At 40.2% G+C, this 12,772-nt stretch overlaps 1 protein-coding gene across 1 annotated transcript; it reads left to right on the forward strand.

The window, feature by feature from the left end:
- The first annotated feature begins 2,716 nt into the window (after positions 1 to 2,716).
- On the forward strand, positions 2,717 to 10,440 carry LOC143103327 (proline-rich protein 15-like protein A). The gene is made up of 2 exons (XM_076267153.1): positions 2,717 to 2,891; positions 8,917 to 10,440. The coding sequence occupies exon 2, from the start codon at positions 8,954 to 8,956 to the stop codon at positions 9,272 to 9,274; it is 321 nt and encodes a 106-aa protein (XP_076123268.1). The 5' UTR covers positions 2,717 to 2,891; positions 8,917 to 8,953; the 3' UTR covers positions 9,275 to 10,440.
- The last annotated feature ends 2,332 nt before the right edge of the window (positions 10,441 to 12,772 follow it).

Genomic DNA, 12,772 nt, shown 5'->3' on the forward strand with positions numbered 1-12,772 from the left:
CTCATAGGGCAGTAAAACAATTACAAAGCATACAACTATGAAATTGAGATTATACTGAGGTGGGGCTCCTGCTGAATCAGTCACGTGTGCTTTGGTATCGGTTTATTCCCAGATTATTGCAGGGAGTGCATAAACAAGAGGACTACTTGGAATCAACAACCAGGAAGAAAACGGAATTATTCCATCGGGGTAAAGGGTACAATAGTGTGGTTATAGTTTAGTTACATGCAAACATACAATCAGAAATCGTTCCGATAATACTCTAAAATGTCATGTAAACTGTTTACTCTGATTGAAATCCAATTTTATGAAATCAGTAAAGATAACCTGAATGCTCCGATTACAGTTGGAGTTTATAACATTTCTAAATGCAAACGATTCATTATGGGAATCACATTTTTACTTGTTCACTTAGCATGCAAACTGGAATATTCCAAATTCTGATAATACTCTGATTTTAATCAGATTGTCCTGCACATGAAACACACCCACAGAGAAGACAAAATATGTCTGCCATAGCTGTCTGGTGGCATTAAGAATGTCGTCTACATTCAGTAACATGACCTCTTAAATATGTCTTACAGTTTTTGCCCATTGCTTTAACACTATAGACACATGCTTAGACCAAAGTAACAAAACTTGAAGCTTTAAACTATACCTTAAACACAGTGTAATCATACCTTAAACAAAAGCCCTGCTTTGCACTTTAGTTCCAATTCTGCAACACACTTGTTCCTTTCTGCAACACACTTGCTCCTGCACACACACTACAGTATTTCATGCATAAGACACTTCATAAGTTCATAAATTAAATATCATGGGTACCATTGGGACAACACATCTATTCAAAATACAAAACACATTGGGTGATTGAAAACACTTAGACACACACCTGAAAATACATACTACCAATCAGCCAGTCACAGATAGGCATCAGTTGAGCCATTTTGAGAACTTTGTAAGCATGGAGGCAGGGAGAGCAAGAGGTAGAGGAAGAGGAAGACAAAGAGAGAGAGGAGTAGGAGGTGGTCGAAGAGGCTATGCACGGAAAAATATTTCAGATGATATTAGAGCAACTTTGACGGATCATGTGATAAATCATGGCCTGGGAAGCTGGGCAGAGTCCACCACATCTGAGCCTGTTTTTCTGTATTTACAGAAGTGTATTTTTGGTTTTAGAATATTTTTGTTTTATTTTTGCATTACTGCATTTACTGTACTGTAAAGTATATTGATGTACAGTATTGAGTACTTTCATTTTGGTTGTTGTGAAAAAAACATAACAACAACTGTTACATGGAGCTTCATCAAAGTGTTACATTGAGCTTCACAGAATTCTAACTGATGAACTGAATAAAAGCAGTGAAAATTAAAGACTGCAGTGTTTTATATCAAGTACACTAGTGTGTTGCTGCTAATCTGAAAGCGTATTCATATGATGCAAGTGTCATCATCATTTTGTCATCAGAGTGACATTTTGACAAAGGATTGTTAGGTTTTGATAGCAGAGTTTCAATTCGACATAGATGTATTTTCTACCTTTATTTCCCAGTGCTGTGTCTTGTGTGCTTGTGTGTAAAGTCATGTCTATGATTTGAGTGAATGTTCTATCAGAGAGGGCTGAAGCGGAGCAAAGATCTTTGGTGCTTTGTTCTTTGTGTCTGGTAGACTGAAATGAGTGTCAGTGTGTCACCAGAGTGCAGGAGGAAGTCAGTCTTAAAATAAAAGTCCCATAAAAGTCTTCATGATGGATATTAGCTGCAATAATACCATTCCAGAAGTGAGAGGCCCAATTACTTATTAACAGATGCCCCAGATATGAAGAGAATCAACAAAATGATTGTAATAAAACGAAACTGAGGGAAATTAAACTGAGGGATGCTAGGGGTAGTTAGTTAGTTTGCAGGCCATCTATCTTCTTCTTTCTATATGTGATTGTACAATTCTACCATCCAATTAATGCAAAAAACATACACAATGTTATGTGGGAAAATGTATAATCGCTTGCAATTCACTGCCGGAAGACTACAGTAAAGCAGTAAGAAAAAAAAGGATGAATGTGTGTCTTTACTGCTCTCCCAGTTGTGTGTGCATACGGCAACTGGCCTGGGCAGACAGATCCACTACGAAACGTGATGTACTCAAATTGACCTTAAATGACCCATGAAAACATACCAAAACCACTTGGTCCTTCATTTGTAGAACAGGCCCTTCATTTGACCTTAAAATGCAATTTTAAGGTGTGACCCCTTAATCTACATTAGGTGTCAAGTCTTGGGTTCCCTTTATTTGTTCTGATTAAGGGGGAATTATGGACACTTTAAGTATGTCTTAATTTTATGTGAAGGTGTTTATTCAGGAATTCTTAAAGGGGGGAAATAAAGGGGAATCGAAAATGTAAGGGGTAAATTCAGTATTTTTTTCTCCTTAATAGACCTTAATCTATGCACATTTCTACTTAAAAACTACTTAATTCTAGAAAGGTTTTAAGGTCAAAAGCAAGGCATTTATAAGGGGTGAAATGAAGGGGTTTTGTTTGGTAGTGATCGGAGGAGACTTTATCAAGAGCATGCAGCTCCTCTCCCTGCTGTTCCCTTGGTATTGTTTATCTGAGCACAAGTATAGGCGGGGCCTGTGAGTCTAGGGAAGTACACCTGCACCTCTCCACCTGACAGACAGGGAGCCAGAGAGAGAGAGAAAGAGCTGACCACTACTGATCATACACCGTGAGCACAGGGAGAACTGACCTACGGAAAAGGCAAAAGAAGGAGCTTTTCATTTGGAGAGGAGGAACTGGGGGAAATGGTCTGATATTGGTTTTGGAGGGGGTTTACTGTATTTTTGGACCTCCAGAAACTAAGACTACACTGCACTCCATAAGACATCTACAGGTGAGCCCATCTGCAGACATGCACAGACTTTCAATCATTTTTCCATGTTCGTGTTCATCATACATCAACAGTTCATCATACATCATTCATACAAGAAATGGCAAACAGCATTGAATAGAACAGTTCAGTCAGTAGTTCACCATACATTTACACTGACCAGTCACTCAATGGTTCATTCAGCATACCCCTGAGTTTTACTGATTCATGTATGTTTGCAATTGCAAGGAAACACTAGGGCCTTCGTACTTAAGTTGATCCTTCTAGGTTTTATATTACTGTAAAACTAACATGGAGGAAACATAACAGTCATATTATTCACTTAGCTGTAAATGGGAAATGAAGCTGGGCTCAGTGGGCTAGAGGGACAATGATCTTTGGACAAAAGTGTATTTGGCCACACAAGCAAAGCAAACAGTGAGCCTGGAACACTAGCTAACTAGCTTCAAGGAGTATTGCATCAGAGCCATTTGTGTGTGTGTGTGTGTGTATGTGTGTGTGTGTGTGTGTGTGTGTGTGTGTGTGTGTGTGTGCGCCAGAAGTAATTTAAGGAATACTGAACACTGAAAGAGGCTTGCAGTGGGGTTCCTCTTTGTACTATTGATTAGGTGATCCAATAATCATTAATGGTGAGTATAGTAGACCTGTTGCCAACCAGAAAATGCAACTAAAACATAGATCTATTGAATCCTGTGTTAAAGGAGAATTCCGGCCATTTGGGGGCATGATTATGATTATGATCTTTTTTCGTTTTGTTTTGTAGCGACAGTACTCAGTGACCTCGAGAAATAGAGTCTATCAATGAAAATATTGCCTTTAGCAGAATAGCTCCAATAGTTCACTACATCTATGTTAACACATAAATTAATACCACAAGAGAGTCACAAGAATGCACTTTGAGTTTGAAGAGTTTGAAGAGGTAGTCTACAACATGTAAACAACTCTGAGAATGAACTGCCTGGTGACAACAAGATGGTAACCATGAGAGCATTTTTGCTTTGCCTTTGCTGGTAGCATAGCGGTTCTTTCCAGTCATTGACGCATTGACTTTATGAAAATCTTTTCGAAATCAATCGCTGATGTGTGATTGTTTAGATTATTTCTTTTTACTGAAGTCACAAAGGAAAGAATATGGGTTAAGCAGCAATGCAACACAGTTCAAAATCAATATTTGTCTGAATTCTCTTTCGATAATCAACCACTGTAAACTCATTGTGTATCAAACAAAAAAAACTCCGCTATCAGGGCAGGGCTGAAACTGAAACTGCTGCAACTTCAGTGTAGTATGATTCCTGATTAAGTTCTGCCAAACAACAGAAACTTAATGCTTCTGATATGGTTTGGGTGCATTACAAAAAGTAGTCAATGAGTGGAGTGCACGCACATCTACAAAATTTAAACAGGTGCTGGGTATAAGGGTTAGGCGACAATTGAAAAATAAAAGGATACCCGCACACTGTTCTATAAGCTCCCAGTGTGGTTTATAAAGTTTCGACCATAGGTCAGGATACCTTATTAATAAACCATGTTAATTAATGTTGTTAAAACCTTGTTAATTAACCACTCCGGGAGCTTATAGAACAGTGTGCGGGTATCTTTTTATTTTTCAATTGCATTACAAAAACTACCATGCCTTGTGAATGCACACCCTTGGAGTCCATATATGTTTGCCTATAGTGGGCTCTCATTGTATATCACTGTGAATGCAAACATAATGTTGCATGTATGCTCAGGTTACTCCATGTTTGCCAGCACAGCTAGTGGAAGGTAGAGCAGAAGCCTCCGCTCTTAGCTTGGTGGCCTGTGCACTTTCAGAACGAAGAGCACAAATATCTCTTAGGCCTGTGTTTAATGTAAAATAGCATATTTGACTGAAAACTGTGATTATATACCATGACTCTGATTTTGCCTGGCACTGTTTGAAAAGGCGTTTCATACACCTTGTTGGCTGTCTGGCAGTAAATGTGCCAAGCCACATGTTCAGGACATTTGAAATGTGGTCTCACACAGCTTTGTAGGGACTCTGCCTAGTCAAATGAAGGAGAGCCAACGCTGTACAGTTATGCAATCTGTTCAGTGTTTCTTCATTCATTCGAGGACCCTTCTTTAGGGCCACACATTCAGTAAATATTTGCCCGAGACAAGTGAGGGTATCTGTGAGATAAGTGGAACTGGACAAAGAAAACAGGCCAGAGAAATATTTCATGCTCCTTAAGTGTGCAAGGACAAACAGTGCTATCAAGGGTGAACTTAACCCCACTGCGGCGCTCACGAGTAAAAACAAGTGCACTGTGGTTGGCAAGTCCACACACTTCACTTCAGGACTCTGTAGAGGGGGGGCCCTACGTATGGCTCTCCACTGAACTTGTGAGGAGGCGACTTTCAAGCATCTGAGAACAGACACATTCCTTAGATCAGGGGTTTTCAACTGATGGTGAACCAGGGACCACCATTCTATTTATGCAACCCCAGGACCACCACTAAATAAAAATACTGATTCCCACATTGAAACTACAATACTGAATCCATGGGCTAGCAAAGTCCTCACGGACCACTGGTTGAACCCCCCCCCCCCACACACACACACACACACGCACACACACTCACACACTGTACACAGAATATTTCATTTCAATTGAAGATATTACACATGTGGGCTACTTACAAATGTCCACACATCATAATTCTTTACAGTAAAATGCAGTATGCTTCATGTATTGGATTTAATGCTGAGCGTACATTGGTCAGCAATATGGTGGAATTTTTTTAATTAGTATTTCTCTGAGCATTGAGATTCACCAGCACGGTCAGCAATACTAGGCCAAAACATGTTTTATTGGAAGTACATTGGCTGCAAAACCACATGAGTGAATTCTGGCTTGTTTAGTTTTGAGTTGAAGAGCATATCTAAGCCCTGTGTGTGTGTGTGTGTGTGTGTGTGTGTGTGTGTGTGTGTGTGTGTGTGTGTGTGTGTGTGTGTGTGTGTGTGTGTGTGCAAGCATTCATGACTTAGGGCCTGTCCTGCTAACTCCCACACAATATGAAGTAGGCCTAGTACATGTAAAGTTAATTTTGTTAATAGTTAGTAATAATAGTTTGTTAACATTATGGCCTGCTATTCTGTCAGTGCAGTGCGAGTGTGTGTGTGTGTGTGTGTGCACATAAGTAAGGTCCTGTGTGTCTGTGTTTGATTTGCATGATTTGGAAACGTGACTAGGAAGTATTGTGGTCGAAACTCGGGCCCGGAAACAGTGATTCTTTCAAAGTTCATCCAAACACCGTTCCTCTATCAGATTGTCCTGATATCAGGCGTTTCCTCTGTAATGCACCCTAGAGAAGCTTCCCTCTCCACCAAGGAGCTTCTGTGGTGATAAAGCATGTTGCCTTTGCCCTTTGAGACAGAAAAATAGCCTCCTGAGGCTTTATCATGAAACCATTAAACTGGGTTAATGTGAGTGGGGATTACGTGCTGGATTGCCCTGTGTGGGCGTGCCGACATGATTGCATGTGTACTGTATCTGTGTCTGTGAGTGGGAGTTATTATGAGTATGTGTTTCTGTGTTGTGTATGTGTATATACGTAAATGTATCTGTATGCTTACTAATAAGAATATTGTACGTTTGTGTGCGTGTGTGTGTAGGGGTGGATGGGTGGATGTGTGTATGTGTTTGCTCTAAATATGACTAATACTTTTGGGTTAATGTCATAAATTCATTCAAATAGAGAGCTTTTGTTTATTCTGCATCCTGGAATGGAACACTTTCACACAAATGTTCTTCCTGTCGTCCTCCAAGCGTCTACCAGCTCCACATACATCAGCATGATGGTGGTTTGCTGTAGTTAATCATAAGCTATATGTCCTGAGACAACAGTGATGCAGCAATGGACTGACATGACACAGACCTTTTGGTACTTAATACTTTTATCTACAGAAGTCATCCCAGTCCAAATTAATTATGGCTAATTGATTTTTTGTAAACTGGCAGATTTTCCAGTCAATGAGTTCTTTTCCATATAGCCTGACCTTTATTCCACATATGACAATCTTAGCTAACGTTGTCCTGAGTGTTGTTTTGCATGACTGAGACACGTCCCAGCCATAAGCCCTGTGTTGGCTACTGGTCTTTGTTTGCTGATGCATGAACCCAGAGGGACCAAAAGTCATCAGCAGAGACTAGCGCCATTAGCATATTGTATGGAAATGTCCACACTGTTGCCTGGTAACCTGAAGGAAACAGCCCACTCCTTCCTACTGAAAAGAATGAGGCACAATGCCATGGCCTTTATCTCTTTCTCTCTGTGTGTGTGTGTGTGTGTGTGTATGTGTTTGTGTGCGTGAGTGTGTGTGTGCGTGCGAGTGTGTGTGTTTGTGTGTATGGGTGTGTGTGTGCGTGCATGTGTCTGGGTATGTGTGTGTATATGTTGTGTGTGTATGAGGGAGAGGTTGAGCAAGATGGAAGAAGCAATAGGAGTGTAAATGTGTGTGTGCTTTTGTGTGCCATAAATCTTTATGTCCCTGCACATTGTGTGAATCCCTTTATTTGCACACTGCACAGCCATATTTTCTTCCAGCACTACTTCTGTACATGCAGTGGAAAGGAAAGACAGTAAATGTGTGGGTGTGGGTGAGTGTTTGGGGGGGGGGGGGTGTAGTAAACAGGGTTAATTAATTTTAATGTATTAATTTTAAATTAAGCAAATAAATGAATAAATTCAGCCTCCTTGGGTCTGCAACTCATCCGTTTCAGTTTCTATGGTAAAACACACTAAAGTGCAGGCTAACACACACTCAGACAGAAAGACACATGCACATGTGCACATATCCATGCATGCACACACACTTCTGCACTGAAGAAGATTTAGTTATTCCACATGGACCTAGATACATCCAATACCAAACAGCATGGTCTCTGTATTGAACAGGATTGATAGCCTACAAACTACAAAATCAGTAGAGCGTTAATTTTACAAGAAACATAGCCACCTGTCCATTCATCACCAACAAAATTGTCCACTAATCATACAAAATACAATATTGAATCTCTCTGAATTCCTCACATTGGCAAAGGGTGTTCTGAATGGAGTTCTAAAAAGTATAATACTGTTTATAAGTCATATATGTTTTCTTGATAGAGTTTTATCTATCATTGCCCTAATTATGACCTGTCACAGACCACTTCACCTCTCTACACACACACACACACACACACACTGGGTGGCAGAAGTCCCAGCCCATCCTTGACCTCACACCTTGCGTATCTGTGACTCGAGGAACAAGCCTTATGTTCCCACTTGCTAACGAGGATTAGCCATTAGCTCATCTTGCTAACTGAGTCGGCTGCTAAGGAGGCTTTGTGAAACACAAGGCCGGCCTGAAACCCAACACCGAGTCGGCGCAAACCGCCATATGGCGCCTATTGAGTGACACTGAAAAATTTAGGAGCTCTCACCGCCCCCTGGTCCAGATCTGTATGGCAAAGCCATGTTAGCTTCTCCGCGCTAGCTCAAGTTTCACGTGTATTACCCCCCAACCCACCCCCACACACTCACATTCTATTATCTATGGTACCACACTGGCCTACTGTGGTGTAGGTCTGACCCATATCACTAGTGAAGGTGAGGGTTTAGGTCAACTTGATATGTTGGATAAGATGATGTCACCGCTCTAGCTGACTAACTGTCCAGTCCATGGTAAGTATAGGTTGATGTAAACATCTTCTCTAGAGCTAAAAGGCATGCAATACTTTTATTGTAATTGTCAAAGAGGGACCAGAGAGAGATATGTGAATATGCATACATAATATCTCCATATTGTCCCCTTGGAATTATACGGTTCTATCTGCGTTCGGAGTATTTCTGAGATTCAGCTTCAAAGTTTTAGAATTCCATAGAGTTATACTGAGATGTGAAACAAGCCTCTTTAGATATAGCATCCAAAAATGCCTACAACTTCCAAGACCTCACCTTCAAATTGTCACAGATTAAAAATATGTCAATAACTCAATCCCCCCCCCCCCCCCCCCCCCAGATCTCTCCTCCTCTCTGTTCCGTCCTGTCGTGTGGAGATGACTGAGCCGGGCCCCAGCTGGTGGAAGCTGACCTTCCTGAGGAAAAAGAAGTCCGAGCCCAAAGTCCTGTACGAGATCCCTGCCGAGTACGGCAGCAACACAGGGCATGGGCCCGAGGGCGAACTGCCAGACGACAACCAGTTCAACGCCCGTCTCGAGAAGATCGTGGACAAGTCGGCCACCAAGGGCCGTCACGTGAAGGTGTCCCACTCCGGCCGTTTTAAGGAGAAGAAGAGGATTCGCTCCACGCTGGCTGAGAACCCAGAACTGTTCCCCGCCACTCAGGCCAGCGACGAGAACCAGCAGAGATCCCAATAAAGGAGACTAGAAGGTGTAGTGGATAGTCATGTCCGCAAACAACTCTGACAAAGATAGCTAAGCAGATACATCAGACAGACCTCCTCCACAAACATACACACACACACACACACACACACACACACACACATAGTCAGACATACACATGCACATACAATAAGGACATGTGAGGATGTATTATATATTGAAAGCCTTACACAATTCAGATCCATTGAGGCCAAATTCCAGTGCATACCAAAGACAGTGTGTGTGTAGTCTGATTCCAATTTCAGCAGGCATGATGCATCTAATATCCCATTAAACAGATTAAAACCTACAGCACACACATACACACACACACACACACACACACACACACACTATGAATTATAATTATAATTCATATAGTGCAGTGTGGAGGTTAGGTTCCATCAATGTCCATCTGAAAGAGGAGATGTCAGATTCTCAGAGGGCAACCCATGGTCCACTATAACCTACATAAACAGTTAAATAATTAATACATATAGTCAGTGCAAGCATGTAGGGTTTTAACCAATCACAAGGCGGGTGATTTCCACTTACTCAGGCCTATTGTCAGCCATATGCACCAGATTGTTGTGCTTTTTATTTGTACAAAGTAAATAGTTTACATATTCACCGTTTCAAGAGAGTTCCATTATTAGCATCATAGTTGTTCCCACAAGGCTTCCATTTTAACATTCCATATGTTATCTTAATGAAGCGGAAGTAGATTGGGAACAAAATAGAATGTTCGAGCATTGTTTTTGTTTTTCTTGTTGAAAGGGTCTATAAAGTCAACAGTTCCACAATTCCACTTACAATCAGCATGAACAACTTCGATAGTTTCTATTGGACTATGATTGGTTAGACTGTCTCTATGGTAGACATGACCCTTTATGGTTGAATCATACTGGTGCTCAGATAAAGGGATTGTAAACAGATAAACAGATCAAACTAAAATAAACAGATAAAACTAAAATAAAAACAGAGCTATCTGTTTTATTATCAATTTTATTTGGTATGTCAGGGATTTTTTAAAAACATTTTATCATATTTTGAAGACCATTCAGACAATAACAATGTAAAACCCCACATACTCCATATACCTCTTATATTTGTTTATGTACAATATAAATGTTCAATACTACTTAGAGGAAAACTTTAAAGAGTGGAGCTAACAGTAGTCAATTAAGCTTTATATTTGAATTGTTATTCCGATGACAAAGTTTTCCTTTTGAAAGAAATTTTCAAAATGTTGTGTTATTTCATTTGACTGTACATTTTGGTTTAATTTGTAAAATATGAAAGAAACTGAAGTTTTTTGTTTTTTTTATGTGTCAGAAAATAAATATATTTGAATCATTCACTTAGTCCTTTTCCAATTATAAACAACATTTGAATTAGCTCCTGAGGGGTATTTCACAAAACCTAGATAAGGGATTAAGCTGGGATTTTTAGGTTATCCTGGATGAATTTAGCCTTGACTTGGTTTCACAAAAGAGATGGCACATAAATTACCATGGGGATTTATTCTCTGCACCTAGCCAAGCTAAGTTAATTCTAATGGTAATTATGTTGTCTTATTGGTTCAGCTAGCTGTCATTCAAATCCTCCGTGCTAATTTTTAAGGAGCTTTATTCCATTTATATACTATCTGCTAAATGTATTTGCTTGCAAAACAAAACAGATTGTCTGCCTACTACCATATGGTTATTATTTGAATTATGATAGCCTTATTAACATAGGCCTAGATACTCGTTGTTTGCTTCTTTTGTTGATAGACGTTTGATAGCCTACTGTAGTTGATTGGAAGTGGAGGGGCAAGTTTTCGAAGGTGTTTTCAACTATAATATTAAGGTATATAATACTATGTGCATCTTTGCAGTGGCAAGCGCTTTCTTAATGACGTAGTGTGCCGAGCCAAGGAAGCACTCACACGTGGGTGCATACATAAATTTGCATTCAGTTGGTCTACCACGCCTACTCCTGCTGTTTTACAGAAATAGCCATGATTCCCCATTCCAAAAAGGACAACTTTACTTCATTGTTAGTCTATATCAAAAGCAGTTGTTCACTGTGTGTGAATGACGCTATTTTCCGCATCTTTTTTATTCCAACCGTGGGCACTTTGGAGCAGAAACGAGAATGCGCACACATCCTGACTCGCACCTGGCTTGACATAGTCGCTCCTACTCATCCTGGATTGGCATTAGTGAAACAAGTTGAGCTAGGATGACCAGACAACGCTATATCAAACCTCGCTTTATCACTTATCTTGGATGTCTTAATTCTACGTTTGTGAAATACCCCTCAGGTGCATTGGTGTCGGTCACATAAACAGTTCTTTCTTCTGTCTGTGACTTTCCCTGCATAGCCCACTCTCTACACAGCAAGGTAATTATGCACTATTGTGGTTAAGTTATTCTGAAGGTAATACAAGAAGCAACCTCACAATTTAGAGGCCTTCTGATAGGCAAAGCTAGTGTATGTATTGACAGGATCTATCTGGTTATACAAACTGGGACTTTTTCTCATTTTGAAACGCTCAAACCTCCGGCACTTGTAATACATACTTTTGTGGCCAGAGCCCAACACAAACTAAATGGATAGGTCAACTCCTTACTTCTCATCCAGTTGACCTCATTTGATCACGATATACTGAAAAATGAATATCCAAAATACAGATCCAGATATATAATAGCCAAAAGCTTTTACCCTTTCATTGTCAGAATCATGATGCCTATCAGAACCTCATTCAGATATTTTCCATTTTATTTGCTGCTGCAACTCATTCACTGATTTTTCACAGCAGCTGAGAATGCTGGTATGTTACTACATTCTAAACATAATGTTGTCCTGATAGTATGTCACCTCAGTCAGATATGTAATTCAATGACACATAGTGAATGAAAACTGGACATGTTTACAAGTATTTATTAGAATAGTGACCAAGGAAACATAAGATTAATTTACCACCTCTAGTGTGTTACTGCCACCTGTTGGACACTTATTTTACTACCATGAAGATCTTAAAATCTCAGGGAAGTAGTGTACACCCTGCCATTACATCTTATTACCAGAAGAGGGCAGTTGTCTTCAACTCCACACCCTGTCTTCAGAAACTCACCATTTGTGGCTGAACTGCATTCTAAATAGCTGAGGAGGGGAAGTCAAAAGGGAAGAACTTGAGGAATGTAACTGTTAAAAGGTTTGCGTTCTCAGAGGCATTTTTACCCTGAGGTAAAATTGTCAAAGTATAGCAGAGCCTGTTAATACACATAAGTCAAGCCTTTCTGTCCCTTCACTGCAGAGGTAACAAAAGACAGGTGAGGCTGGGACTGGACTGAACAAGCGGACACCGGCACACTCTTAAAACAACTTGCATTGTTTTTTTAACACATCTCTGTGTCCAGATAGGGAGAACACATTTGTTTTAAGAGTGCATTATTGCATTTTTTAGAGGTCATGGTTCAAATAGTCACCTCTAACCTCAGGTGA

Source organism: Alosa pseudoharengus, unplaced genomic scaffold (genome assembly GCF_046254945.1).
Source record: "Alosa pseudoharengus isolate Yale_2024_CS ecotype anadromous, Long Island Sound unplaced genomic scaffold, YU_APseudo_1.1 YU_APseudo_1.1_scf_4, whole genome shotgun sequence".
NCBI classification, from domain to species: Eukaryota; Metazoa; Chordata; class Actinopteri; order Clupeiformes; family Clupeidae; genus Alosa; species Alosa pseudoharengus.